Raw genomic sequence first — 27871 nt, forward strand, 5'->3', positions numbered from 1 at the left:
CTTCTCTTCTCTTCTCTTCCTTTCCTTTCTTCTCTGTCTCTGTCTCTGTGTCTCCTCTGTCTCTGTCTGTGACTCTGTCTCTCTCTTTCTGTCTCTCATTACTTCCGGGTTTGGACAAGAGCTGCTAGTTCCTAGTTCCATTGGCTTCCATTGGCTCTGGCTTTTCCTTTGCTGAGTGACCCTAGCTCCAAGTCGCAGAGGAAAGGTTTAGTCACAGTCTCCCTTCCGCCTGCTGCAAACTGCTTAGTCCCACGAGGGGCCCTCACATCTGCGAAGAGACCCTGCCCTCTTTTACTCAAGCCTTGACTCCAGAGGGAGACCTTCAGTTCCTGCCCTGCCCCAGCTGGGGAAGGGTGACTTCACATTCCAGGTCTTCAAGGCCAAGGCAGGGACTTCTTTGGCTGGATTTACAGCCCCACCCTCCGTGTCCCTCTGCTGTGAATATGGGGCCCCATCCTGCCTTCCCAGCTGCACAGAGCTGTTTCCCAGTCCTAGGCTCTGGACCATTTTCCTATTTCCTCACTTTGGGCTCCTCCCCTGAAGTAAGCCCAGGGCTTCCTACTCCTGCTGAGCCCTGAGTCCAGACTTTGGAAAAGGAGCTCAGCCAGCCAGAGAAGGGAGGCTGGGCATTTGGCCTGCGTCTGGTGTAGAAGTGGTCGGTGGGCTCCAGGAGAGAAATGTGGGAGTGAAGAGTGGGTGCTTTTAATCAACACTGACTGTTGTTTGTTCTGAGTTCTTACCATCTGACTACCCCTCCCCTCCCAGCGCGCGCGCGCGCGCGCGTGTGCGTGTGCGTGTGTGTGTGTGTGTTTCATTCAGGATCTCATTCACATATCCCAGGCTGGTCTCAAACCTGCTCTTGTAGCTTTTGGTGGCCTTGAAACCTCCCATCCCCTTGCTTCAACTGGGAAAGCTGGCATTGCAGGTGTATGCCACCACACCAGTTTCCATAGCAGGCTTCTTGCAGTTCAGCTCCCTGGATTCTTAATTTAGGTGACTTTGTCTGCTGCTCACTGTACTGTGAATGCTGGTTCCACTGCTTATAAACAGGATAACAGAGGCCCTGCGGGAAGTTAGGGATTATATATTTAGTTTGGGGGGGCTTAGAAGGGATTAGGGTAGAGCAAAGGTTGGAAGGGAAACAGGTATACGAGCCCAATAAAACAGAAAAAAAAGAAAGAAGGAAAGAAAGAGAGAAAAGGAAGGAAGGAAGGAAGGAAGGAAGGAAGGAAGGAAGGAAGGAAGGAAGGACGAGAGAGAACTATGTCAACATACACCACATGCGTGCCTGGTGCTGGGGAGGTCAGAGGTGAGCGTTGGATTCCCTGAAGTAGAAAATACAGATGATGGTGAGCAGCCACGTGGGCGCTATGAACGGAACTCAAGTCCTCTACAAGAGCAGCAAATGCTCTTAACCACTGAACCATCTCTCCAGCCCCTTGCAGAGGGTTTTCAGTCCAGCTCAGCCTTCTGCTCCCATAAGCTCCATGAGGTGGAAGTAAAGACACTGGGATTGTCACTGGGACCCCCTAGAGGATGAGCAACCCCACAAAGGGCAGGGACTTGGTTGCTCCTGGTCGCTTACCCCCCCACCCAACTTCCTGCAGAGCTTGGAAGACTGCTATGGGTCAGGATCCTCAGGAGAACGGGGTGGGGTGGAGTGAGAAGCCCTAGGTGCTATAGGGGAGCGGGCACCAAGGGGCGGAGAACCGCGGAGCCCTCCCTGAACAAAGACTGGGTGGGCGGCGGCTTGAGTCTCCGCACCCCGCCTCCCGCAGCGCCCGCCGAGCACAGACCTAAATCGAGCGAGCATGGCGGGGGCTCGGGCGGCGCTGCTACTGCTGCTCCTGCACCTCGGGAGCCTGGCGCTGGCCGTGCGGGGTGAGTCGGAGCGTCCTGGGTGTGCCCCAACTTCCGGCTCAGCCCAGCAGACCGTCGGACCGGGCCAGACCACTTCTCCATCCCCGCCTGGGTTGCGGGTCGCTGGCCGGCCTTGGTGCTCTCTCTCCGTCCTCCCCGTCGGTGGGCGAGCAGGGTGGGGGCAGGGCGGCCAGACAGGGATTGCTGAACTGGGCCGGGTCCTTCTGTGGTCCCTGCCAAGGAGTCCTAAGTAGCGGTGAAGCAGAGGCTGTCCTTGCATCTGAGTATCTGAAGTTAATTATTTGTATTGAGGAGAGGGGGGAGGGGAGCGCTCTCTGTGGGAACTGACTTCGTCCTGTCGGGCTATAAGTCTTGGGGCTTGCACTTATGGTTGGTCACTGCAGGAGCAGGATAGGAGGAGGGTGAGGGGGAACCCGAAGACAGTTTCTGGGGAGCAACCAGGCTCGTGCCACTTCCAAGACTTTCTGCAGATCTTCCAGGAAAAGGGACTGAGCCTGTCTTCAGCTGGGAATCCAAGAGGACACCCTGAATGGCTCCTCGGCCCCCTCCGTTGTGCCTGCTTAAGCAAAGCGGGGGGAGCTGGTTGGGTGCTGGGGCATTAAGGGTTGGGTCGCTAGAGGAGGTCACGCTTGGGGTTTCAGATACTGAGACCCCGCCCGCGAGTATCATCCTTGTGGATGGAAGTTGGGCAGGGAGACCATGTCAAGACAGTGCCAATTTCTGGGGACAAGGTGAGAACAGAATGCATGGGATGCTGGTGATGTGAAGGTAGAACGGCTGGGACCTGTGGTGGGGATAGCTGTATGGCGGTGGGGTGGAAAGCTGAGCAGTGCTGTAGTGACAGATGAAGTTTTAACTTGCTGCTTGGTGCCTTGTGCTGTGGAGAGAGGACAAACTGCAGTAGGAGACTTTCTCTTCAGCTTCTGTGAAGACAGTGGGATGGGGGTGGGGTGGGGGAGGCCGTGGATTATGGGACAACTGAGGGAAACCAGAGACTGGTGGGAACTAAGGGATCCCAGAGAGTAGCACTGAATCCCAGAGTTGGGGTGGCATTCATTGAGCCCTGGAAATTGGGCTGGAACGTCCTCCTCTTCATGGTGACAGTAGAAAGAAAGGAGTAGGTGACATCCCCCTGTTTCGCAGGCTTAGTGTCCCTGGGGAAAGACTTTCAGTTACTCCAGCTCTTCCTGATTGAGTTGCCGCTGTGAGAAAGGCCAGACATCTCCTTCAGCCCCTTTCTTGGTCACTACTTCTGGGAACCCTCCCACTCCATGATGTCTGTGGCCAGCACCCTCGCCTCTACCTTCCTGCCTTGAGAGTGGGCATAAAGTGAAGAGGAATGTAGCTGGGCCCCACCCCAGGCCTAAGCTCAGAGGCCTGGGCTTCCTTCCTGGACATAATGTTATCTGGCCCCAGGGACAGGCTGCCCTCTCTGTGTCTGGAGTGCTGCATCTGTTGGAGTGTTGCATGCTGTTGCCGGCACAGCACAGCTAGCTTCTGCCTTCCAGAGCCCACTGCATCCAATATGGGGGTTCCTGGCTTCTGCCACATGCAGCTCCTTTACTGACAGGTATAGATGAGTGGACACGTGTGGACATACACACACCAGTTCGTTCTTGCACTCATCCCACATCCTCGTCTTCATTTCAGCCTGTGTTATCTCTTGATCCTAGCATAACACATCAGACCTCCGAGCTGTCTCTGACCCACAGTGGATGGATGGTCCGAGCACCCCACCTCCATGACTAAAGATCCCCACAGTCAGAGCAGCCTGCAGGGGGGTCTGGGTTGGGATACTGCTGTGCCCACTTTGGGAAGCCACCTCAGTGCTCTCAGGGCATCTGCCTCCTCTCGTTTCTGGGTTCTCATGGTATTCTTGCCTCCTTGCTTCCTCTCTGGCACCTTCAGAGACCATGTCTCCTCCCCTGGAGAAGTAGGTGGAAAGGAGAGGGCACAGGATGACCCTTGTTCCCTGTATGGTTCAGAGGACGGAACCCAGGAGACCTTAACCAGCCTCTGCCTACAGGCCAAGCTGGGTTCTTGTGCCCTTCAGGTGGAGAGGTCTCCAGAGAGCAGCCTAGGCTTGCTGATGTAATCTCTCAGCAGCAGGCACCCTCCCACTCTTTGGTCCCTGGTGAGACCCATCAACAGCAGTGGTGCCCCCTGGAGGAGAGGCTGGAACGTCTGGAGGCAGAGGTGACTGACCTCAGAAAGCAGGTACCGTGGAGGCAGGGATGGGTTAGGGTGGACTTTGTATATTGGGAGAAGGAGCGGGCTTGAGTTCTGGAAGCTCTGGAGATAAAATAGAGGGCTTTCTCACAGAGATCCCCCTACTCCTGTCCCCCAAGTACTGGAATTAAAGGCATTGCACCACAACAACCAACCTTTGTTGCTATTTTATTTTTAAGATTTATTTTTACTTTATGTGTATGGGTGTTTGTCTGAAGATATGCACAGCATGTGTGTCCAGAAGAGGGTGTTGAGGCTCTTGGAACTGGAGTTACAGACTGTTACTAACCGCCGTGTGGGTGCTGAGAACCACATCAGGTCCTCTGAAGGAGCGGTTGATCTCATTACCACTGAGCCATCTCCCTGGCCCTTGCTTTGTCTGTTTGTTTATTGTTTTGATGATGCTTAAGAGTGAACTCAGGTCCTCACAGATGCTGGGCAAGGACTGTACCACTAAGGTATATCTCCCTAGCCCTTAGAATTTTGTTGTGAAAACACAGAGAGGTTCTTAATCTGACTTGGTCGTAATTTCTTTTAGAAACGTAGAGCCTCTGGGCCTACATAATCTCTCATGGATTTGGCAAAGAGAATGGATTTCTGTCAAGCCTAAGGCACCACTAGGAAAGCCTATGGCTGGGCAATAAACGTCTTTGAAAGCCAGGCAGAGTGATGCATGCCTGTAGTGCCAACACCTGAAAGACTGAGGCAGGAGGATTGGCATGAGTTTAAGACCAGACGGAGCTTCACAAGTAACGACCAGCCCGGTTCACTCCTCCCTCCAAATTACTCTGTAATTATTGGAGCATGGATCAAGTCCTGAAATTCTGTGTTCAAGGGATAGTTTTATCTCCCCTGAAACAGGCTGATAGGAGGGTGCCCACCTCTGCTCAGGAATCCTTCTCATCCTGCCTCAGTTTCTCTGTCTCACAACCCATGAGAAAACTGTCTGTGAAGAAAGCTGAGCTGAGCCTCCCACCTTCTGCTCTTGCTTTCCCCAGAACAGGGAGCTGCAAGCCAGGGTGGTGCAGCTGGAGTCCTGTGAGTGCTGCCCCGTCTCCCCCCAGTGCTGGGGGCCAGGTCGCACCTGTCCCGAAGGAGCTCGCTGGGAGCCTGATGCCTGCACGGCCTGCGTGTGCCGTGATGGAACCGTGCACTGTGGCCCCCAGCCCAACCTGCCCCACTGCCGTGGTCAGTATCCTCCCATCCATCCATCGTGACTATTTGGGGACGTAGAGAAGGCATTGGGGTCTCAGGTGACATTGCTGTCTCCACTTCAGGCTGCAGCCACAATGGGCAGTCTTATGGTCATGGGGAGACCTTCTCCCCAGATGCCTGTACCACCTGCCGCTGTCTGGTGAGTGCTTGAGACCCACCTGGATATCCTGCACCTATCGCTGTCACCTGTGGGCCTCTCTCTAACCACCCATCACTGCCATGTTATGCTCTATTAGTTGTGTCATGGAGTCTCTCTGCCCGTTCTGCCCAGACTTTTTCTTCTATGACCTTGGGATTCCAACAGGTTCTACTTTCCAGACGGAGCTCAGTCTCCACAAACTTGTTGGACCCCAAAGCTTCTTGGTGGGGTTGTATCAGGAAGAGGAATGCTTAAGAGGCCTCCTTATTCAGGTACAGAGGTGGGAAGATATGAGGCAGGAGTCTGCCTAACAGGGCCAGAAGAGACAGGATACTGCACTCATCCATTTGGCTTGCCTTCTGCAGGCTGTGGGGTCCTACTGAAGTCCACAAGGGCCAAAGTGTGGCATGCTAAAAAAAAGAAAGTGTTAGGGATATCTGTCTGGTATGGAATAGATGCAGAGACCAGTTGGAAGGCTGCTCTAGTTCTTGTCTAGACACAGGGCCAGAGAAGGCAGGGGGCTGCAGGCAGGATCTGCTCATAGTTCAATCCCATGGAATAAATAACAAGTCAGACTTGAGAGGCTAGAAGGACAGCGGCGTCAGTGACTTGCAGAGAGCTGGGTGAGGGAAGGCGGTGGCTCTGTAGATTTCTGTTGGAGTCAGAGTCTCAGCATCTAGCACTGGCTGGGCTAGAACTTGCTGTGTAGGCAGGCTGACCTCAAACTCACAGATTTCCTCCTGCCTCTGCCTCCCGAGTTCACTTCTTCTTAGTTAGGTTTTGCAAAAATCTGAATTTCAAATAACATGTGATTTTTCAATATATTAAGTATACCCACATGATAATTGGGTCTCTCCCCCTTTTTCTTTTGAGGCTGTTTCATGTAACTGAAGCTGACCTTGAAATCCTGCTCCTCCTGTCTCTGCCCTCCAAATGCTGGCATTCTAAGTGTGCACCACTGTATTTGGTTCTCTCTCTCTCTCTCTCTCTCTTTCTTTTCTTTTTTCTTTTGGTTTTTCGAGACAGGGTTTCTCTGTGTAATCCTAGCTGTCCTGGAACTCACTCTGTAGACCAGGCTGGCCTCGAACTCAGAAATCCGCCTGCCTCTGCCTCCCAAGTGCTGGGATTAAAGGCGTGCACCACCACGCCTGGCTGGTTTTTTATTTCTTGAGATAGGATCTCACACTGTAGCCTGAAATTTACTGGGTAGCCCAAGCTGGACAGGTAAGAGAACTAGGGTCTAGCCTCTGCCACTGTTAATGTTCCCGTTGCTCTGCATTACCCCAGGCCTGGCCATGCCTCTGAGCATCTGGGTCTGCAACCCGCTAGACTTTGAGGTCTGCAGAATACCCCAGTGTGGACGGTGGGGAGAGCTCAATGCAGGGCTTGGTGTCTGCTCTGCAGGCAGGAACCGTGCAGTGCCAGGGGCCTTCGTGCTCTGAGCTTAACTGTCTGGAGAGCTTCATCCCTCCTGGAGAATGTTGCCCCATCTGCCGGCCAGGTGACCTCCCGTTCTTCCCCCTCATCCCCTCAGCCTCCGTGGGGCCACACCTATTTGAGGTGATGCATTCCCCTGGGTTATGCCCACCCATCATGCTCTCTGGTGACCCCATGTCATCCTTCCAGGCTGTGAATACGAAGGGCAGCTTCACCAGGAAGGGTCTAGCTTCTTGTCCAGTTCCAACCCATGCCTCCAGTGCTCTTGCCTGGTGAGTTGGTGCAGCCTCTACCCAGGCCTGCTTTCCCGGAGCCTCTCTGTCCCATCCTGCCATGTCTGTCACGGTTAGCCCTGTACACATCTTCTGAGCCCGGTGCCATTGAGATTTCTCCCTCCATCCCTACTGGACCCCTGCCCACCTTGAACCTGCTGGAAGTTAAGGGCATTGTCCATTGTAGAGGAGCCTGGTTCGATGTGTGCCTGTGAAGTGCCAGCCAAGCCCCTGCCTCAATCCAGTCCCGAGGCTTGGACACTGCTGCCCAGTCTGCCAAGGTGAGGACCCACGACCCTCTCATTTATTTACTCATTAATTTAATGTGTATGGGGTATCTGTCTTGTTTCCATTGCATGCCTGTGTACCACATGCGGCCGTGCCTGTGGAGGTGGGTGCTGAGGATCGAACTCATGTCCTCTGGAAGAGAAGTCTTAAACACTGAGCCATCTTCCTAGTTCCTGTGACACTTTTTTTTTTTTGGTAGAGTCCCCAGCAGGCTGGCTGTCCTATCTTTCCACTCCAGAGCCCTCCCTTCCAAGCTGATGTTTGATCAGTGGGCGAGCAATGCTAGTTCAGTACATCCTGGAGCTACAGAACCTGAGTTCAAAACTTCCCACTGCCTCTTAGTCAGTTCCATGACTCTAAGTTATTGTGCCTTGGTTTCTCCATTTGTAGGGTGCATGTAATAGGCCTTCTGGTGTTGTATAATCAATGACCATCATCTGTTCTGGGTGCCCAGACCCAGAATCCTCCCTCAAGGATTACCACTAGATGGTGACCCTGAGTCACACCAACTAAAGTAGAGTAGAGTTGCACAGGCAGAGGCAGAAGCAGGGACCAGGTACTGTTGAACCTAAAGGGAAGGAGACCAAGTCCTATAGAAGGAAGGCATTCCAGGGGGAAAACCTGGCTGCAATGACACTGGATAAGCTTGGGAGTGGGAGATGAAGGAGTGTTTGGGAAGAGGCCTGCACGTCAGGGTTTAGACTCAGCTCTGTGTGTGTGTGTTAGGAGGTTTCTGTCATAGGTAGGACTGGCCAACGCTAAGAGGGAGAGGTGAGGAGCAGTCACCACAGAAAGCACGTGGGTTGCTGTGCTGTCTAGGAAGGCATGGGAGAGCAGGCTGAGGAGCAATGAGGACCTTTCCCTGCCTGGGGCATTGGGAGTCCCTGAGAGTCAGAGGTAGGAGCATGAATGGAGGGTGGAGAAGAAGGTAAGATGGGGGCCAAGATAATTCCCACTAGGCCTGTTCTCTGTCCCCAGCCTCAGGCTGCATAGAAGGGAACTCTCATAGGGACCATGGCCAAGAGTGGACCACTCCTGGAGACCCCTGCCGCATCTGCCAGTGCCTGGTGAGTCCTGAGGTGCCCTTGGACTGTCCCTCACCCTGTCTTGCCACCAAGCCTGTTGGATTCTAGATTTCATTCCATGGGCCACATCTACAGGCACGGAAAGGAGATAGAGATACAGTGGGCATTGTGGGCCCCGTGAGCAAGCAACCTGGTGGGCTTGCCTGTTTTGCTACTCTGTTCAGCAGGATGGTAATCTTGGCTCACAGAGCTCATGGATTTGTGGAGAGTCAATATAACAGGCGAGCTCTAGGGGGTGAGGCCTACAGTCGGGCTATTCAATCCAGTGACACTGAATCCCTTAAAATGTGGCCGCCAGAACTGTTATGATCTAGATGTGGTGGCAAATGCATTTGGTTTCAGCATTTAAGAGGCAGAGAGAAAAACATTCATGTATTTAGGGCTAGCCTGGGCTACATAGTAGGACTCTCTCTCTCTAAAAAAAAAAAAGTATAAACTGGATATGGCTTATACTGTCTGTGATTCCAAAGCAGGAAGACCGTGACTCTGAGGACAGCATGGGTTATAAAACTGAGAACTTGTCTCAACCATCTTCCCTTAAAGCAAAACAATAACAAAAAAAAAAAGAAAAAGAAAAAAAGAAAGAAAGAAAGAAAACAAAATGAAGGGTCAGTAGGATAAAAAGGAATGAAAAACATCTTATTAATACTCTACGTTGACTGCACGTAGAAATAATATTTCACATGTGATAGGTAAATTACAATGTTAAGCTTTAATTTTCTCTGTTTCCCTTTCTGCTTTAAAAGTTGACCTTGATAAAACATTTACGAGGCTTCCGTGGCTTGTGTTATCTTGTTCTTCAGCCGCCTGGCTGTAGGACTGCCTGGGTGGGGTGGTGGGTGCAGAGGGGGAAGTCGGGAAGGGTGTACAGATATTGGAACAAGTTGTAAGTACCGGCTTCCTGAGATAGATGCCCCACTTACTCTTACCCCCTCAAGCCTACCAGCGTAGGGCTACTGTTGTCTTTTGTTTTCAGATAGGCAAACTGAGTCACAGACCACTAAGTAACATGCTAGGCTGTACCTCTGTGCTAGATTCCTGGGGCTGCTGTAACTAAAGACTTGAAACAACATGAATATAGTCCACAGTTCTGGAAGCCAGAAGTTCAAGACCCAAGGGCGGGAGGTTTGGTTGGCTGGGAGGTAGGGCCGTGCCTTTCCTGGCTTCTGGTCTTTGTCAGCATTCTTTGGCTTCTAAAGCACCTATTTTTTTTTAAGATTTATTTTTATGTTTCATTTATAAAGATTTTTTTTAAAAGACAGAACTTCACAATATAGACTAGACTGGCCTTGACCTTACAGAGGTCTGCCTGCCCCTGTCTCCCAAGTGCTGGGGTTAAAGCTGTGTGCCACTACGGCTGGCCTCGATTTTCTTCTTTTTGTAAATATATTTCATAAATTTCTTAAATAGATTTCTTACATTTAAAAAAAGATTTATTTATTTTATATATGTGAGGACAGTGTTGCTGTCCTCAGACACACCAGAAGAGGGCATCAGATTCCATTACAGATGGTTGTGAGCCACTATGTGGTTGCTGGGAATTGAACTCAGGACCTTTGGAAGAGCAGTTAGTGCTCTTAACTGCTGAGGCATCTCTCCAGTTCCTTTATTTTCTTTTTTAGTGCATTCCCCACTCAGATTCAGACAGGCTCACAGGGAGAATGTCACAAGATGAACTCAGATTCGGATGCAGAGATCCAGCCGCAACTGAATCTGTGCCCCCCCTTTTTTTTATAGGAACACTAACTCATGTTGGATTAGGGGGACAACCTATTCTAATAATACCCCACTAACTAACCACATCTTCAACTCTGTTTTCTTTCTTTTTTTTTTTCCTAGTATTAGCACATTTTAATGTTTTCAAAGCAACATTAAATGACATTTTTTCTTTTTTTAATTTTTTTTATATTTTTTTATTAGGTATTTTCCTTGTTTACATTTTCAATGCTATCCCAAAGTCCCCCATACCCACCCCCTCAACTCTGTTTTCAAAAAAAGATCACGTTCTGAAGTACCAGTGCCAGCCATTTCATCCTACAAATCTAGAGGGATACATTTCATTCCATGAGAACACCCAGTGAGTGTATGGCTGGGAGTCTAGTGCCATTTCTCTTTCTTGGCTGAACTCTTGGGGGGTGGGGGTGTCTCTCCTCTGCCTACCCTTACCAGGAGGGCCGCATCCAGTGCCGCCAGCGGGAGTGTGCCAGCCTGTGTCCATACCCTGCCAGGCCCCTTCCGGGCACCTGTTGCCCTGTGTGTGACGGTGAGTCAGGAGTGGGACAGAGTCTCTAGAGAGGCCAGAAGAGCTGGTGGCTGGCAGTGATCCCTGTCTGAGCACCTTTCTCCCACAGGCTGTTTCCTAAATGGGCGGGAGCACAGCAGTGGGGAGCCCGTGGGCTCCCAGGACCCCTGCTCCAGTTGCCGCTGTACTGTGAGTATGGCTGCCTGGTAGGGAGGGCCTGGCTTCAGGACCTGCCTGCTTCTTGCTGACTGGGCCCTGTTAGCAGAATGGGAGTGTCCAGTGTGAGCCTCTGCCCTGCCCGCCTGCACCCTGCAGATACCCGGGCAGGATCCCTGGGCAATGCTGCCCTGTCTGTGATGGTGAGTGGGGGCACGGTCACCATTCGCCGTGCAGGGGGCAGGCACCAACTAGGGACAGGCTCTGGATGGTGGTGAGCTCTGATTGCCTTGCACCTACACCCCTCCCCCAGAGTTGAGTCCTTACCTCTCCTCTCAAGGTGCACATCTCTGTGGTGGCCTAAAGGTCATGCCTAGGCAATCCCTCAAGATAGGGATATATGCCTTGGAGTGACATGATGCTTCCTGCTCAGCCACTAGTCCTGTCCCCCAGTCCCCTGTCCTCCTGTCCAGGCTGTAAATACCAGGGACATGAATATCGGAGCCAGGAGACCTTCACCCTCCAAGAGAATGGCCGCTGCCTTCGGTGCGTCTGCCAGGTGAGTGAGCCTATCTTCCGCCCAGCTCTGAGTTATTCCTTAAAGGCTTCTCACTTAGCCTTCTCCCTAGGCTGGTGAAGTATCCTGTGAAGAACAGGACTGCCCAGTCACTCCCTGTGTCCACTCTGCCTCCGGCCCCCAGCTCTGCTCCGGTGTGTATGTGTGAATGTTGGGGAGCAACTGCTAAGGTCACTATTTCCATGGAGTGGGGTTCAGGGGAGAACTCCACTCCAGAAAGGATGGTCTACTAGGCATTTGGGAGTTTGAGCAGAGGCTATGAACTAGGGCGCCCCCCCCTCCCCGCTAGGTTGGGAAGGACAAGAATGGATGAAGGTATTCAGGTTGCCATGGTGACAGACCTCCTTGCTGCAGCCTGTGTGCTCAATGGTGAGGAGTTTGCTGAGGGGATCCAGTGGGAGCCAGATGACCAACCCTGTACTTCCTGTTCCTGCCAAGATGGAGTGCCTGTGTGCAGGGCTGTGCTTTGCTCTCCAGTACCCTGCCAACATCCTACCCAACCACCTGGTGAGTGCCCGGCCAGATCTTATCTCGTCCTTCTCTGGCTTTGACTGGCCCACCCTGACCAGCCTGCTCCACCTAGGTGCCTGCTGCCCCAGCTGTGATAGCTGCACCTACCACAGCCTGGTGTATGCTAATGGGCAGAACTTCACAGATGTGGACAGCCCTTGTCAGACTTGCTACTGCGAGGTACATTCCTGAGCTTACAGCTGCCCTGCAGAGCCCCTCCTGAGCCCCCTCCTAGGCTTACAGCCACCCTGCAGAGCCCCTCCTGAGCCCCCTCTCATAGCCTCTTCCCTGCTTCCAGGATGGGACTGTGAGGTGTTCATTGATCAACTGTCCTTTCACAACCTGCGCCAAGCCCCAGAATGGACCAGGCCAGTGCTGCCCTAAGTGCCCAGGTATGCATTTATTGTGTCTGACTGGTCTTGGGGCCCAGACCCTGTTGTCCACACAGCCCAAGGGGATCAACAGATATCTTCCAAAGCCATGGCTTTTGTAAGTGTTCTTGGTCCCACACAAATAAAAAAATGCTCTGGAACTCACAAGGTCATGGGCGTGAGGAAAATAAAGATTTGTTATCCTCTTGTGTTAGGGGACCACCTTTCCCTGTGACCCTGTCACATACCCTCAGATGAACTCACCAATACTGCAACAGGGATACAATGGGGCCCGCACAGTCCCCGTGGGCGTGGATATGTGTCTTAGGCACACATGTGTAAGTTTTTCTTCTCAGCACCCTCAGAGACACACATCCATCCCCACCTGCAAATAAAGAGAAAGGGACTCAAAATTCCCACACCTGTGAGAGCGATACACATTACTACACACAGCCCCCTTTCCTTGGTTGGAGACAACCAAACAGGTGACTGCATTCTGGGAGCCTCAGAGAAGCTGCAGGTGACACCTAACACTGTCAGTCTTTGCCTGAACTCCTGTCTTCACTGTCTGCTGCCCAGACTGCATCTTGGAGGCACAGGTGTTTATAGATGGGGAGCGCTTTCCTCATCCAAGAGACCCCTGCCAGGAGTGCTGGTGTCAGGAAGGCCAAGCTCACTGCCAGCTCCGTGCCTGCCCCAGCGCCCCCTGTGGTCACCCTCTGCCAGGCACCTGCTGCAAGAATGACTGCACAGGTGAGGAGTCTGGGCTGGGGACGGGTGTACCTGGCATGGAGGACTCCTCCACAGGTACACCCCTGGGGACAGCAGCCCATAGCTGCCCCCCTCTTCAGGCTGTGCTTTTGGCGGGAAAGAGTACCCCAATGGAGCAGACTTCCCACATCCCACTGATCCGTGTCGCCTGTGTCACTGTCTGGTGAGCGTATGACCCGGAGGAAAGGGGAGCGGCATAAGGGATCGGAGGTGCATAAGGGTTGGGGGGGCCACTTCTCACTAACCCCGACTTGGCTTCGGGTCTGTCCTTCACAGAACGGCAACGTACAGTGCCTGGCGCGACGCTGTCCGCCACTGTCCTGTCCGCAGCCAGTCCTCACTCCGGGGAACTGCTGCCCGCAATGCCCAGGTAGGCCCGCTGCTCCTTCAGCCACCCCTCCCCTCGGCTCCTCTTGCATCGCGTGACCTGCCACACTTTTTCCTCAGATGCCTCTGCTGACTGCCCACAGTCAGGGAATATGGTCCCTGTCCGCCACCAGGAGCACTTTTTCCAACCGGGAGACCCCTGCAGCCGCTGCCTCTGCCTGGATGGCTCAGTGTCCTGCCAGCGGCTGACCTGCCCTCCTGCGCCCTGCGCCCACCCACGCCGGGATGCCTGTTGCCCCTCTTGCGACGGTACCTCCTTTGTGGCACCCTGGGTAGCAACTTCCCCTCACTTTGCCATTTGCTACCCGTCTCCCATTCTTTATACCCTGCTCCCCACCTACAGATGTGCCTTCCCAGGGGGTCCTCCTTCCTCCGTCTCTCCTACCTGGGTACTTTAGTAAGGACACAAGGAACGAGGTCCACTAACACCGTCTGGCCACTAGTCACCATGATCTCCCCAGTCACTCCCCTTCCCCCCAGGCTGCCTGTATCAGGGGAAGGAGTTTGCCAGTGGGGAGCGTTTTCCATCACCAAGCATTGCGTGCCACGTGTGCCTCTGCTGGGAGGGCAGCGTCAAGTGCGAGCCCAGGACTTGTGCCCCTGCACAGTGCCCCTTTCCTACCAGGGAAGACTGCTGCCCTGCCTGCGATAGTGAGTTGGGGTGTGGGGTGGGGGACATCATATGACACACTGCTGGGGCTAGAGAGCCAGGCCAGCTCCTCTTCATTGCCCCAAAGTAGTTCAAAATAGTAAAATAAGTTTTACAGTAAGAAAAAAAAAGGGGGGGCGGTAGTGACACACAACTTTAATTCCAGCACTTGGTAGGCAGAGGCAGCAGATTTCTGAGTTCGAGGCCAGCCTGGACTGCATAGGGACTTCAGGACAGCCAGGGCTATACAGAGAAATCTGTCTCAAAAAAAGAAAGAAAATAAAAAAACAGCAGCAGCAGCAGCAACAACAACAACAACTATAACAACAACAACAACTATAACAACAACAACAACAACAGCATGGCCTGCACTGATGCCTGAATTTTCTCCTGTCCTCAGATAATTTGGGCATGTGAACTTGGGCAAATAACAGAATTCCATCAGACCTAATTTTCAGCCCTGTGAAAAAGCTCCCACTCCTTGTCACTTACAGGTTGTCTTAGCGAGCTTTCTTTTTTGAGACAGGGGCTCCTGTAGCCCATGTTGGCCTCCAGCGTGCTATCTCTTGGAGGATACTATTTGTCCGCTCCTCCTTCCTCCCGCTCCCAAATGCTGGAATATAGGCTTCCATCAGCAAACCCAACTTATTTTAGCATCTTCTGCCAAATGTAATTTTATTTATGGAATGACTTTCCTCAAATGAACATGCTAATTGAATTTTATTTAGGGTGGAGGGCAGAGAACAACTGGAACCAGTTCTCTTCTCTACCATGTGTTGCTCCCAGGGGTCGAACTCAGATTATCAGGCATTGTTGGCAATGCCTTTACCCACTGAGCCATCTCCTTAGTCCCCTAGATGGATTAGATGGAAACAATTAGACTCGCCACAAATAGAGATTGCCGTTAAAATGAATACAACTAGAACACAATACTGCTAAACTCTACCTGGATGTGGTGACTCATGCCTACATTCTAGGACTGAGGCAGTCTAGACAGTAAGATCAAGAGTTCAAGGCCAGCCTCAGTGATACGAGATTCTGCTTCAAAGAAAAATCTAGGGGGCTAGAGAGATGACTTAGTGGTTAATAGCGCTGACTGCTGCTCTTCCAGAGAACCCAGGTTCAATTCCCAGCATCCACATGGTAGCTCACAGCCGTCTGTAACTCCAGTATCTGACACCCTCACACAGACGTACATAGGGGAAAACATCAATGCACATAAAATAAAAATATGAACTTTAAAAAAAATCTAATATATCTGTGTATGTGCATTAGACTTCAAACTCTTTAATTTTTTTGTGTACGAGTGTACTTTATGTGTATGGGTGTGTAAAAATCCAAACGCTATCACTTTTTGTTTTTAAATTTGAAACAAGATTTCTTACTAAACCTGGAGCTAAACTGGCAGCCAGCAAGCCCCTGTGACTGTCTGGTCTCTGTTTCCACTAAGCTGGGCTTGTAGCTGTGTGGACAGCCCTGTTTGGCTGTTTACTTGGCTATTGGGAGCTGAACCCAGGACCTAGTGCTTACTGCAAATATATTCTTAGCCCCTGAGCTGCCTCTGTTACCTCCCGTCCACTGTGTAGCTAAGGCTGGCCTAGAACTCCTGATTATTCTGTCTTCATTTCTCAAGTGCTGGGATTATAGGTGTGTGTTACTATAACCTGTTCACCTGGTTGGGTTTTATTTGTTGTTGTTGCTATTTGTTTTTTAGATTTATTATTTTAGTTTGTGTGTATGAGTGTTTTGGCAGCATGTATGTCTGTGTATCATGTGTGGTGTCTAATGCCCTCAGAAGTCAGAATTGGGTATCAGATTCCCTGGAACTGGAGTCACACATGACCCTGAGCCACCACATAGGTCCTGGGAATTGAACTCTGTGTCACCTGCAAGAGTAACAAGTGCTTTTAACTGCTGAGCCGCTTTTTAAAAAAGGGGATACAAGCAGTGTCTTAGGGGAGTTCAGGGCATACTATCCTCTCCTTAATCAACCTGGGTTTGACAGAGTATTGGGAACAGGCTACCTTGGAGCTGACACCACTGTATCCCTAACTCAAGCCCAGGAGAACTGGTGCCTTCTAGCAGTGGCCCACTGAGCATTTGACCCTGTGGCAGAGCCTTGTGGATTTTCTCTATAGATGGAATTCTTACAGGATACAGGGGGAAAAGCCTGCCCTGTGACCTGGCCAAACCCCACCCCAGTAAGTCTCCTTTACTAGAGCCTGTGTGTGTGTGTGTGTGTGTGTGTGTGTGACCCAGCCCCACTCCTGGAGTCCCAGGTCAAGCTCAGGGAATGACTGCTTTCCTCTCGCCCCTTTCTGCCCTCCTCTTTGGCTCCTCCACTGATAGGCTGTGAGTATCTTGGGGTCTCCTATCTGAGCAGCCAGGAGTTCCCAGATCCCCGGGATGCCTGCAACCTATGCACCTGCCTTGGAGGCTTCGTGACTTGCACCCGCCGGCCCTGTGAGCCTCCAGCCTGCAGCCATCCACTCATCATACCCGAGCACTGCTGTCCAACCTGCCAGGGTAGGAGGGCACCCCTCACCTCCTCACTCCTGCCGGGGCTCTAGGGTGGCTGGGCACCAGTGGGCAGGAAGTTTGTATACTACGGAACTCCATCTCAACCCTGAGATATGTACACATGCGCGTGCGCGCATCCTCTTACCCCCTCAGAATTCCCATATGCCTGCTCTACCCTCTTCTCTGTCCCCATTGTCACCTCACTCATTGGTCTTTTGTGTTCTAAACTTTCTTACTCTTAAACTGTCTTGCTGCCTTCTTAAAACTTCACCCCCCTGAAAACCGTCCAGTGGCTCCTATTACCCTTGAGTCACCAACCAGGAGGGGCAGCTTCTCCTGCCCAACCCTCTCTGACCCACCCCATCTGGCCACATAGCCAGCATGCCTGGGCCACCCTGTCCTCTCCCATGCAGGCAGGACATGCTCTGGACCTTTCACCCCCATTTTCCATCCACTGTCTTTCAGCCTCTTCCTCCATGCAGATCTGAATGATATCTTCCCTCCCATTCCTCCCTTCCCATCTTCCTCTGACATACTATCTCTAGCTGAACTGCGTGGGTTTTTTTGTGGGGGAGGGTCCTCAACATGGCTCTGTGTGTGTGTGTGTGTGTGTTCATGCAAGTGACAGGGGAAGGCTCTCGTGACAGTGGCCCTCCCATTCCATTCACCTTTTTGCCAGGATGCCTGTACAACGGGATCACCGCTGCCCTCGGAGAGACCCTTCCTGACCCCCTTGACCCCACCTGCTCCCTCTGCACCTGTGAGGTGAGCTGGATCTCTGGAGGTCTTGGCATCTTCCCATCCTTTATCTTCCTTTCTGGTCTGGAAAGAGTCGTCTGCACCTAGGTTGCAGTGAGCGTATTTTGCTCCTGACATCTGGTAGGGATAAGGTTGGGGTCAGGTCTTTCTGGCCAGGGGAGAGGGCTGGATAAGCTCACTAGGGTGCCTGCCATGCTGGTAGCGCAGCCTGTCTTGGAAATCCAAGTCACAGTGTGATCTCTCCCCCAGGAAGGTTCTATGCGCTGCCAAAAGAAGCCATGCCCTCCGGCTCCCTGCGCACACCCGTCTCCAGGCCCCTGCTTCTGCCCTGTTTGTCGTAGTGAGCATGGTTTGCTACTACCTCCTGTGTGCCTGGCACCTGTGCCCTTCTGCCATCTCCTTCTGTCAGGTCAGTGGTGGGGCAGGGTGGTACGGACCCCCTTCCCACAGGAAGTGTGTCTCCCATAGGCTGCCTCTCTCAGGGCCGGGAGCACCGAGATGGGGAAGAGTTTGAGGGACCCCAGGGCAGCTGTGAGCGCTGCCGCTGTCTGGTATGTAGACGCAAGGCTGGGCAAGGGCGGCTTCTGGGTCTGAGTGTCCACAGCAAACCTGACCCTGTGTCTCCTGTCTGCAGGCCGGCCAGGTCAGCTGCACGAGGCTTCAGTGCCCGTCCCTGCCCTGCTTGCATCAGGTCACAGAACCAGGGACCTGTTGTCCTCGATGCACAGGTATACCTAACCCTGTACTCACACTGAAACCCTTAGCTCTGTAACCCTCCTTCTGCCTCTTGCCTCAGTTCTTGGCTGTTCCCCTAATCAACATTCAGCCTATCCTTCCTCAAAGCAGCACATCCCTAGCGGGTAGGCTAGATTCCCCTCCAAGCTGTCTCTCCTGTTTTCCAGTCATAATAATCATTGTCAGTAACATTTATTGAGCACTGTATATACAGTGTACTAGTCCCTGAGCTAAGCACTACACACACACACACACACACACACACACACACACACACACACCCTCATTTTAAGGAGCACAGTTATCTTATCTATAAACGATATCCTTGACCCTGTTTTTACTACATTTATTCATTTATTTTCGTTGGGGAGCACATCACAGCCTGCATGTGGAGATATCAGGGGACAGCTTATCAGAGTCCTTTATCTTCCTTCACCCCGTGGGTCCCAGAGATCCAACTCTGGTGGTCCAGCTTGGTGTCCAGTGCATTTACCTGGTGTCCAGTACATTTACCTGGTGTCCAGTGCATTTACCTGGTGTCCAGTGCATTTACCGGCTAAGGAGTCTCCCTGGTCCCCTTCCTCCCATGTTTTAAGGATGAGAAAAAGGAGGCGACAGAGGTGATATAATTTGCCTGGTCGTTCAGATAGCAGGTATCAGGGTCAAGATGTGCACTCTGGCCAGTGGCTGGGGAGCCTCAGCCTTTCTTAGCCAGCTTGCTGCCGCTCACCCCACCCTGTGTGGTTAATCCAGAAATGGTTCAGCATCTCTTGCCTTGTAAACAAAGCAGGACAGATATAATTCCCATTAAACACAGGAGAAGACTGAGGCTTGGAGAGATACCTGGGGCATATGGGTAGTGATAGGACAATTCATTCATTCCATGTGCACCTACTAGATGCCTGCTGCATACCAGTGTTGCGTGGTGGGTTCCCATAGATAATGCCTGCTGCTTGCAGCCTGGATCATACAAGCAAGTGGCCCCTGACACCTCCGCAGACACGAGTTCTGCCCTAGCCCATATTGGTACCACATCTCTGCAGGGTCCCCTCCTGGTACCCTCATATCTTGCTGACCACAGATGGGCTTGGGGGGGGGCAGGGTTCAGAAGTCCAGATCTCAGACTCAAAGCTTACAGCTACCTGCCTGGGACACAGGCTGCCTCGCTCGCGGGGAGGAGCATCCTGAAGGGAGTAGCTGGGTGCCAGCGGACAGCCCCTGTTCCTCCTGCATGTGTCACAAGGGCGTCATCACTTGTGCCCAAGTCCAGTGTGTCAGCACCTGCATCTGGCCCCAGGAGGGGCCCAGCGACTGCTGTCCTCGATGCTCTGGTACTAGGAACCTGGGGAGAGGGGAAACATCGAGTGGGGGATGAGAACCACAACCTCCCTGCTTTGATGCTGAGCTGGGTGGCAGAGGTGGGTGTGAGGAGGCTCAGGAGAAGTGGCCTTCATCCTTGTACATGCCTCAGCCCCAGGGGGTAGGGGGAGCAGGAGCTGGAGGGTAGAGGAACCCACGCCCTGCATTGTGGCCAGCCTGAGGGCTCCTTAATTTGTTCTGTTCTTGTCTTACCTAAAGGCTGTGAGCATGGGGGCAGGACGTATGAGCCTGGGGAGAGCTTCCAGCCCGGGGCAGACCCGTGTGAAGTGTGCATCTGCGAGGTAGGAGAGGGCAGGATGTGGGGCTGGACGTTTGGGGTTCCAGACTTCATGGAGCAAGACCATGGGGTCAGAATGTGTCTCTGGGCCCGGGACTGAGGCTGAGCTTGGTCTGGATTTAGACAGGGCACAGGTCTGAGCAGGGAGGCTGGGGATGGACCCCTGGCTGGTCTTTGGGATGGTGATTTTCAGGGGTAATGAGAACCTGCATGGAAAGTGTATGCATTCTAGTTTAAATATAGCGATGAGGGCTGGGGTAGGTAGTTCAGTTGGTAAAGTGGTTACCTAGTATGCACAAGCCCTGGAATCAATCCTTGGTACCACATACACAGGGTACAGTAGCATATGTCTATAATCCTAGCCCTGGGGAGGTAAAGGCTGAAGGACCAAGAAATCATCAAGGCCAGCTTTGGCTGCACATTAAGTTTGAGGTCAGCCTGGGCTACATGAGACCTATCATCAAGATCAAGCATAATGGTAGCCGGGCATGGTGGCGTACGCCTTTAATCCCAGCACTTGGGAGGCAGAGGCAGGCAGATTTCTGAGTTCGAGGCAAGCCTGGTCTACAAAGTGAGTTCCAGGGCAGCCAGGGCTATACAGAGAAACCCTGTCTTGAAAAATCAAAAAAAAAAAAAAAAAAAAAAAAAAGAATAATGGTGAATGGTGTTATAAGTTAGGTGGTAAAGTGGAAGGATGGGATGTAGAGTGCACAAGGGTTAAAGGTCACATGACAGTTGAACTTGAAAAAGTAAAGATTGTCATCTCTGGATTAGGAGCAAGCTGACATGCCCACAGCTCCTAAAGACACGGGTGTAGCAGACAGGTATCCTGGTGCCCGGGAGCAGCTCAGGTTCCACAGCCTTGGACTCAGCTCTGTCCATTCTTGTTGCAGCAGAAGCGTGAGGGGACTCCCAGCCTTCACTGTAGTCGGCGGCAGTGCCCCAGCCTGGTGGGCTGCCCACCAAGCCAGCTTCTTCCTCCTGGCCCCCAGCACTGCTGTCCCACATGTGCCCGTGAGTGAGTCCTAGGCTTTGGGATCATCTAGGAGGGCAGGGCTGCCCCTCCGGAGAAATGCCAGTAGAGTTCCCTAGCTCTCCTCCCACAGTCTCTCCTGATTCAAGCAGGCAATTCGGGAAGCTCTTGCCTAAGTTGGCAAAGCTTGTTTTACTCCAAAGGGAGAGCAGCTTGGCAAGCTGGGGGTGGGGTGGGGGAAAGCAAGCTGCGGGGGTGGGGGGTGGGGGGTTTGCAGGGGAGCCTTTGCAGCTGGTGTGGGTTGTGGGACATCCTGGCTGGTAGGTGGCACTGCAGGGTAGCGATTATCTTCTTGCTCTTTGGGAGCTGAGGCAAAGGGACATTGAGGGGATAGAGAGAGCTATTCTGTTTCTTCAAATAAGAATTTATAAAGATGTAGGGTGGGCTGGGGTGGTGAATGCCTTTAATCCCAGCACTCAGGAGGCAGAAGCAGGTGGATCTCTGAGTTTAAGGCCAGCCTGGACTACATAGAGAAACCTTGTCTCCAAAAAAAAAAAAAAAAAAAAAAAAAAAAAAAAAAAAAATTTGTGGGAATAAAGAGAGTTGTATTCTTATTATAAATACTGCAAAATAGTGCAGCTGTTACCCAGATTTAAGACTTGGAGTTTCCTCAGCCAGGCCATCCAGCTCCGTTGCAGAAGCCAGGTGTTATCACTGAAGTCAGTGAAATACAGCATCCTAGACGTGAGGGTTCAGCTTTTTTGTCTGCACACTCACAACTTCCTACATACAGGCAGGGCTCTCTGCTGGGGATTGCCTGCCCCTCTGCACTCTTACACTTCTTACTGTAAAGACATCCAACTCTGCGGTAACATACAGTTTCAGGAGTATTCAATACATTCATAATCATGGCCTCCCATCGGGAAGCTCTATCCTTATAGCACTTGCTAGGATGAACCACAGGGGGTGAGAAGCAGCCTCCTTTATTAAGTACCTACTGCATACCACACACTACTTAGTGGGTCTAATAAGCTGCATCTCATCTCATTTTCATAGTGACCCAGGCAGGTGACGTGGTTTTGTTCCTTGTCACACATGAGAACAATGAGACTGAGAAGTAAATTCATTTGTCCATCGGTTGGGTGTCCATCGGTTGGTGGGAGCACGATTGGATCCTGGGCTGCCTCATTGCTTCTGCCTTTGGGAGATTATATGAAGGGTAGTGACAAGAACAGGCCAGGCAGCCTGGCGTGCTCCATGCTCAGCCCCTCCTCCCTTAGCAGAATAGCCAAGTTCTCCCAAGAGGCTAAGGATGCCGTAAGGATTATCATGGCCTACAGTTCCTATCCCCTGACCCGCTCACCACACCCTGGGTTCTCGCTTTCTCAGAGGCACTGAGTAACTGCACAGAGGACCTGGTGGGGTCTCAGCTGGTGCCACCAGACCCCTGCTACACCTGCCAGTGTCAGGTGAGTCCTCTTGCTGTGGGGACCCTCAGAGCCGTCCACCCGCTCTGTTCTGTGAGCTGAGGCTGAGCCCCTTCCTCTCAGCAGCTCCCGAGCTCCTGCTCACTCTGACATTTGTCCTGAGTTTCATCTCCTGCCTACACCCTGCTCCCAACTCTGTCCCCACAACCCCACAAGATCTGCTGTTTTCTCCATGTTGTGTTTACGTGCTCACAATAGGATCTGACGTGGCTCTGTACTCACCGGGCCTGTCCTGAGCTCAGCTGTCCCCTGTGGGAGCGTCACACAACCCCTGGCAGCTGCTGCCCCGTGTGTAAAGGTGAGTGTCCAGACCTGGTCTCCCCATCAGAGAGAATTCAGGGATGTAGAAGGGAAGGGATGGCACTTGTGGGTGCCCTGAGCTCTGCAGTTAGAGTGTTCCTTCCATGCTTTTGTGGAAACAGAGGAGCTAGTCACATGGGTGGAAAGTCAACCCATGAAGCAGAAGGGACAGGGACTGAACCCCACATTCTCAAGCCTGAGGGTTTTCCAGGGGCGGTGAGAACTCCAGACTTTGCACTTCACAGGTGTGGGAGTTGGCTCAGTGGAAGGTTCCAGGGGCTGGCATTCTGGGCCTCTAGGACTCCGTAAGAAACTAGCTTGAATACAAGGTCTAATACCCACCAGACTTACCAGGCTTTCTGGATGCTTGCTAAAGAAATTAGCACCCTTGGGCGCTGATGGAATGAGATAGTGAGTTCCAAGATGGGAGAGTGCTTTTCCTCCGCAGACTGCATGGTGGAGGCTCTTGGCAGGAGAGTTGGGTGTGGAGAGCCCAAAGCAACACTTGCATTGCCTGCACCTGCCATGTAACCTGGGGACAAGTAGGTAGGTAAAGGGAGGCAGGTCTAACATCCACCAGCAAATAGGGGCCATGTGAGTAGCAGCTGCATTGTCCTGGCAAGGAGTTGAGGCCCGGGCTTCATGCCCACCTGCGCTGTTGGGTGTTCTTCTGGGGCAGAGGAACTGTAGAAGAGGCACTGTCTAAGACCCTACTCAGAAGGCCACAGAAATTGCAGGTCATGGCCTGGGTCTTAGTTAGGGTTTCTTTTGCTGTGAAGAGACCCCATGACTGTGGCAACTGTTATAAAGGAAAGTAATTGGGGCTGGCTTACAGGTTCAGAGGTTTAGGCCATTATCATTGTGGCAGGAAGCATGGTGGCATGCAGGCAGTCACAGTGCTGGAGAAGGAGCTGAGAGTTCTACATCTGAATCTACAGGCAGCTGGAAGAGAGAGTCACACTGGGTCTTGCTTGTAAAACCTTAGCCCCCCACCCCCATGGCGCACTTCCTCCAGCAAGGCCACACCTCTAATAATGCCACTCCCTGACATTCTAGGGGGGGGGGTGCATTTTCACTCAAATCACCACAGCCTGGCTTCTGTGGGAAATCCCTATACAATGACATCTGTCTTTAGGATCATGTGGAGTGTACCTTGAGAAGAGCCGAGAGCTCTCCTGTCCTTATGGCTAAAGGTGCTTAAAGCTGGCACAGTCCTCAAGCAGTGCCAAGGGGAGGGATGTGTTGATGGAGGAAGAGTAACATAGCTAAGTCCTCTCTGTTGGCCCCACAAGAACACCCAACAGTGCGGGTGGAAATGGAGCCTGGCCTCAACTCCTTGTCCAGCAGAACAAGGCCTCTGCCACCCACATGGGCCATATTCGCTGGTGGATGCTAGACCCACCTCCCTTTGCCCGATGTTCCTCAGATCACGAGTGGCAGATGCAGGTTATTCAAGTGTTGCTGGGGTCCTGCCGACTCTCCAGCCATCACTCTCCTGCTGAGATCCTCCACCACACAGTCTAAGAAGGAGAAATGGATGTCTGTCTGCTGTGTTTGGGTAGGGCACTGAACCTGTCTCATTTCTCCTCAGACCCTACCCAGTCATGCACACATCAGGGTCGCTGGGTGGCCTCTGGAGAACAGTGGGCAGTGGATGCCTGCACCAGCTGCTCTTGTGTGGCTGGTACTGTGCACTGCCAGACCCAGCGCTGCAAGAAGCTCGCATGTAGCCGGGTGAGTGCCTTGGTTCAAGGTGGTAGGACCAGGGCACACAGGCACTGCCACCCCAGAGCGATGAGAGGGGGCTTGGGTTTCTGTTGCCATCCATGAACTATTGGCGGAGCCAGGGCTGGTGCTGTTCCTGGAGTGACCACCAGGGGGTGAACCTGGGTTCAAGGGATCAGTGAGACCACCAGAGGGCTGAGACTTGACAGGGGAGTGTCCTGTGACTGACTCTGCTTGGGTCCGAGGCCAGGATGAGGTCCCTGCCCTGAGTCCCGGCAGCTGCTGTCTCCGCTGTTTGCCCCGGCCGGCTTCCTGCATGGCCTTCGGAGACCCCCATTACCGCACCTTCGATGGCCGCCTGTTGCACTTCCAAGGCAGCTGCAGCTACGTGCTGGCCAAGGACTGCCACGGCGAGGACTTCAGGTACGAACCCCTTTCTCTACTCCCTGACACCTTAACCTGGCACCTCTGACCTCTGGCACCCGGGCCCTTCCTCCTCTTAGTGTGCACGTGACTAATGATGACCGGGGCCGGAGGGGTGTGGCCTGGACCCAAGAGGTAGCAGTGCTGTTGGGAACCGTGGCTGTGAGGCTGCTGCAGGGCAGGACAGTCATGGTGAGCTAAGGACCCAGGGAAGGTCAAGTGCTACACACTTCACCTGTCTGATCCAACATGGCCCCTTCCTTCCCCTTCCCCTCCCCCTTTTCCAGGTGGACCAGCACACAGTGACCTTGCCCTTCCTCCGGGAGCCACTGCTGTACATTGAGCTTCGTGGTCAAACTGTGATCTTGCATGCCCAGCCTGGGCTTCAGGTATAGACAGAGGGCAAAACAGGGTGGTCCTGGCGCCTCAGCACTGCTAACGCTTCTGTAACTTCCAAAGCGTCTGTTCCTGCCTGGTAGGAGGAGGAGAAGGCAGGAGTGAGAAAGTGTATAAAGTCGGTGGGGATCAGGAGGCAGTCAAGGTGTTCTGAGGACTCTCCCACCTCCCATGTGGAAAAATGACTTGATCTCTTGCTCGCAGCCTGAGCCATAACTTACAAACCCAAGCTGTGTGCACTTGATCCAAACTCTGATGGCGTTGTACCTTCCTTAAGGCCCCAAGGCAGTGATTCTCAGGAAGAGGGTTTTGTTCCACCTGGAGCCCAGTTGAAAGATGCAGTGGGCAGCTCTCCCTGCCACCAGCATTTGGTCAGGCTGTATAACAATGTACACAGGCTAGGGAAGTGGCTCTTCAATGAGCAGTGTGCACCTGTCCATCGCAGGGAGACTATCAAATTAGCTCGTGAACTCCTTGGGGTCTCCGTCCTTCCCCCTCCCTAGTCCCAAGCCTCTTTGCACAGGTGCTGTGGGACGGGCAATCCCAGGTGGAGGTGAGAGTTCCCAGCTCCTACCGGGGCCAGACTTGTGGTCTCTGTGGGAACTTCAATGGCTTTGCCCAGGATGATCTGCAGGGTCCGGATGGGAGGCTCCTGCCCACAGAGGCTTCGTTTGGGAACAGCTGGAAGGTGAGTAGCTTGGCAGCAAGAAGTTGCAACAGGCTAAAGGAACTGGGTACCAGCCCCTGCTAGGGGACCCAAGACAGACTTTTGCATTGTCACGGAAGCTGGAGGTGTAAAAGCTTGCCTTGAAGAGGCAGATGGCCTGCTGGAAACCGTGTCACCTGAATCCCTAGAGTGTACTCTGTCACTCACTGGCTGTGGAACCTTGAACAAGTTATTTACCTGTTTTAGCCTTAATTTATTTGTAAAAGGAAGACAAGATGGATATAGATGGTGCTTTTCTCTGCTGTTTTATTGGTGTTGGTTTTGATATAGAATCTTGCTGGGTAGCCCATACTGGGCTCCAGCCTGATACCTTCTTATCCCAGCTTCCAGAGAACCAGGATCACACACACCTCAATGGGCACCTTCGCTTCTTTCTGTTTTGTTTTGAGACAGGGTCTCACATAACCCAGATCGTCCTATGTAGCCAGGAATAGCATTGAACGACTGTCTGTCTCCTGCCTCTCTCCAAGTGCTGAGATTACAGGACTGCACCACTGTTTCCTTTTTTTTTTTTTTTTTTTTTTTTATGTCGCACAGAGTATCAAACAAAGGCAGGGCTTTGTGGTGTAGACAAGCAGTCTTCCAACTGTGCTGTTTCGGCAGCCCAGTGTGTGCTGTTCTTGAAGGGACAGCTTTGATTCCTTTGCCTTTTCTTTTTTGACACAAAGTCTCGCCATGTTATCTAGATATATCTAGCCCAGGATCCTCCTGCCCCGGGCTTCTAATGCTGGGATCATAGGTGTGTACCAGTATGCCTTGCCCTTAAAAATTAGCATATATTATTTATACATAATAATTTATTTCATTTTGATATTTCCATACATGTATATAATGTATTTTAGTCACCTTCCTAGCTAGCCCAAACCTCTACTTTCTTTAGTGGGGTGTGGCGGAGAGTTTGTTTATGGGAGCATCACAGGTCCCGCTCAATTTTGCCAGCCATGTTTCCACATCATGATGCTGTCTCCATGTAGGTCCCCAAGGGGCTGGGGCCTGGCCGGCCGTGTTCTGCAGGCCGAGAGGTGGACCCGTGCCGGGCAGCAGGCTACCGTGCCAGGCGTGAGGCCAATGCCCGGTGCCGGATCCTGAAGACTTCACCGTTCAGTCATTGCCATGCTGTGGTGCCCCCGGAACCCTTCTTTGCTGCCTGTGTGTACGACTTGTGTGCTTGTGGTCCAGGCTCCTCCTCTGACACCTGTCTCTGTGATGCCCTTGAAGCCTACGCTAGCCACTGTCGCCAGGCAGGGGTGACTCCTGTCTGGAGGGGTCCTACACTCTGTGGTAAGGGGGTGATACCAGTTTGTATTGATGGAAGGCATAGTACAGAAAAGAGGGGCAGCCAAATAGACTCAAGTCTGGACAGAGAGGGCACAGGGAGCCTGTAAAGTATGATGTAACAGCTAGAGGGGTTCTAGGGGACCTCTGTGACATTGCTTTCCTCTCTGCCTGCAGTGGTGGGCTGCCCTGTGGACCGTGGCTTTGTGTTTGATGAGTGTGGACCACCTTGTCCCCGTACCTGTTTCAACCGGCACATACCCCTAGGGGAACTGGCAGCCCACTGTGTGAGACCCTGTGTTCCAGGCTGCCAGTGTCCTGCAGGCCTGGTGGAACATGAAGGCCATTGCATCTCACCTGAGGCCTGCCCACCAGTCCTGCTTACTGGCGACTAGCCAGCTCACATCCTGTCCACTCCCAGTCAGGAGCAGCCCCTGGTTCCATGCTGAGTTAAGAATACCCATATCCCGGACTTACCTGGCCAGAGGTTACCCCTTGGTGAGCAGTAGTGGAGACTGCCCTGCTCAGGCAATGGGGTCTTATGCCTGTCCTCCAGACATCCACAGTGTGAAAACACAAGAATAAACTCTACACTTGCCCATGACTTCCTTGTATGTGTACTTCTTGCTGGCACTTGTGTTGGAGGCTGGGCTGCTGGGAATTCAGGGCCCAGTGGTCAGAGTCC

General features: G+C 52.5%; 1 protein-coding gene across 1 annotated transcript; it reads left to right on the forward strand.

The window, feature by feature from the left end:
- The first annotated feature begins 1811 nt into the window (after positions 1-1811).
- Kcp (kielin cysteine rich BMP regulator) lies at positions 1812-27790 on the forward strand. The gene is made up of 38 exons (XM_085840878.1): positions 1812-2022; positions 3935-4098; positions 5109-5298; positions 5388-5464; positions 6869-6965; positions 7091-7173; positions 7361-7454; positions 8440-8528; positions 10716-10809; positions 10898-10977; positions 11054-11147; positions 11418-11503; positions 11574-11655; positions 11876-12028; positions 12105-12211; positions 12330-12423; positions 12982-13155; positions 13254-13336; positions 13450-13543; positions 13621-13809; positions 14041-14211; positions 16559-16735; positions 17409-17494; positions 17738-17828; positions 17957-18039; positions 18123-18216; positions 19381-19554; positions 19802-19884; positions 20774-20894; positions 22243-22322; positions 22539-22638; positions 24232-24374; positions 24616-24788; positions 24869-24980; positions 25076-25177; positions 25708-25872; positions 26886-27192; positions 27364-27790. The coding sequence occupies exons 1-38, from the start codon at positions 1812-1814 to the stop codon at positions 27579-27581; spliced, it is 4815 nt and encodes a 1604-aa protein (XP_085697004.1). The 3' UTR covers positions 27582-27790.
- The last annotated feature ends 81 nt before the right edge of the window (positions 27791-27871 follow it).

Source organism: Mus caroli, unplaced genomic scaffold (genome assembly GCF_978045245.1).
Source record: "Mus caroli unplaced genomic scaffold, Mus_caroli_1 scaffold_7, whole genome shotgun sequence".
NCBI classification, from domain to species: Eukaryota; Metazoa; Chordata; class Mammalia; order Rodentia; family Muridae; genus Mus; species Mus caroli.

Coding starts and splice junctions, on each gene's coding strand:
- Kcp (XM_085840878.1), top strand. CDS start 1,812: ATGGCGGGGGCTCGGGCGGCGCTGCTACTGCTGCTCCTGCACCTCGGG. Junction 24,981..25,075: donor TGCAGGGCAGGACAGTCATG/GTGAGCTAAGGA, acceptor CCCCTTTTCCAG/GTGGACCAGCACACAGTGAC. Junction 27,193..27,363: donor GAGGGGTCCTACACTCTGTG/GTAAGGGGGTGA, acceptor CTCTGCCTGCAG/TGGTGGGCTGCCCTGTGGAC.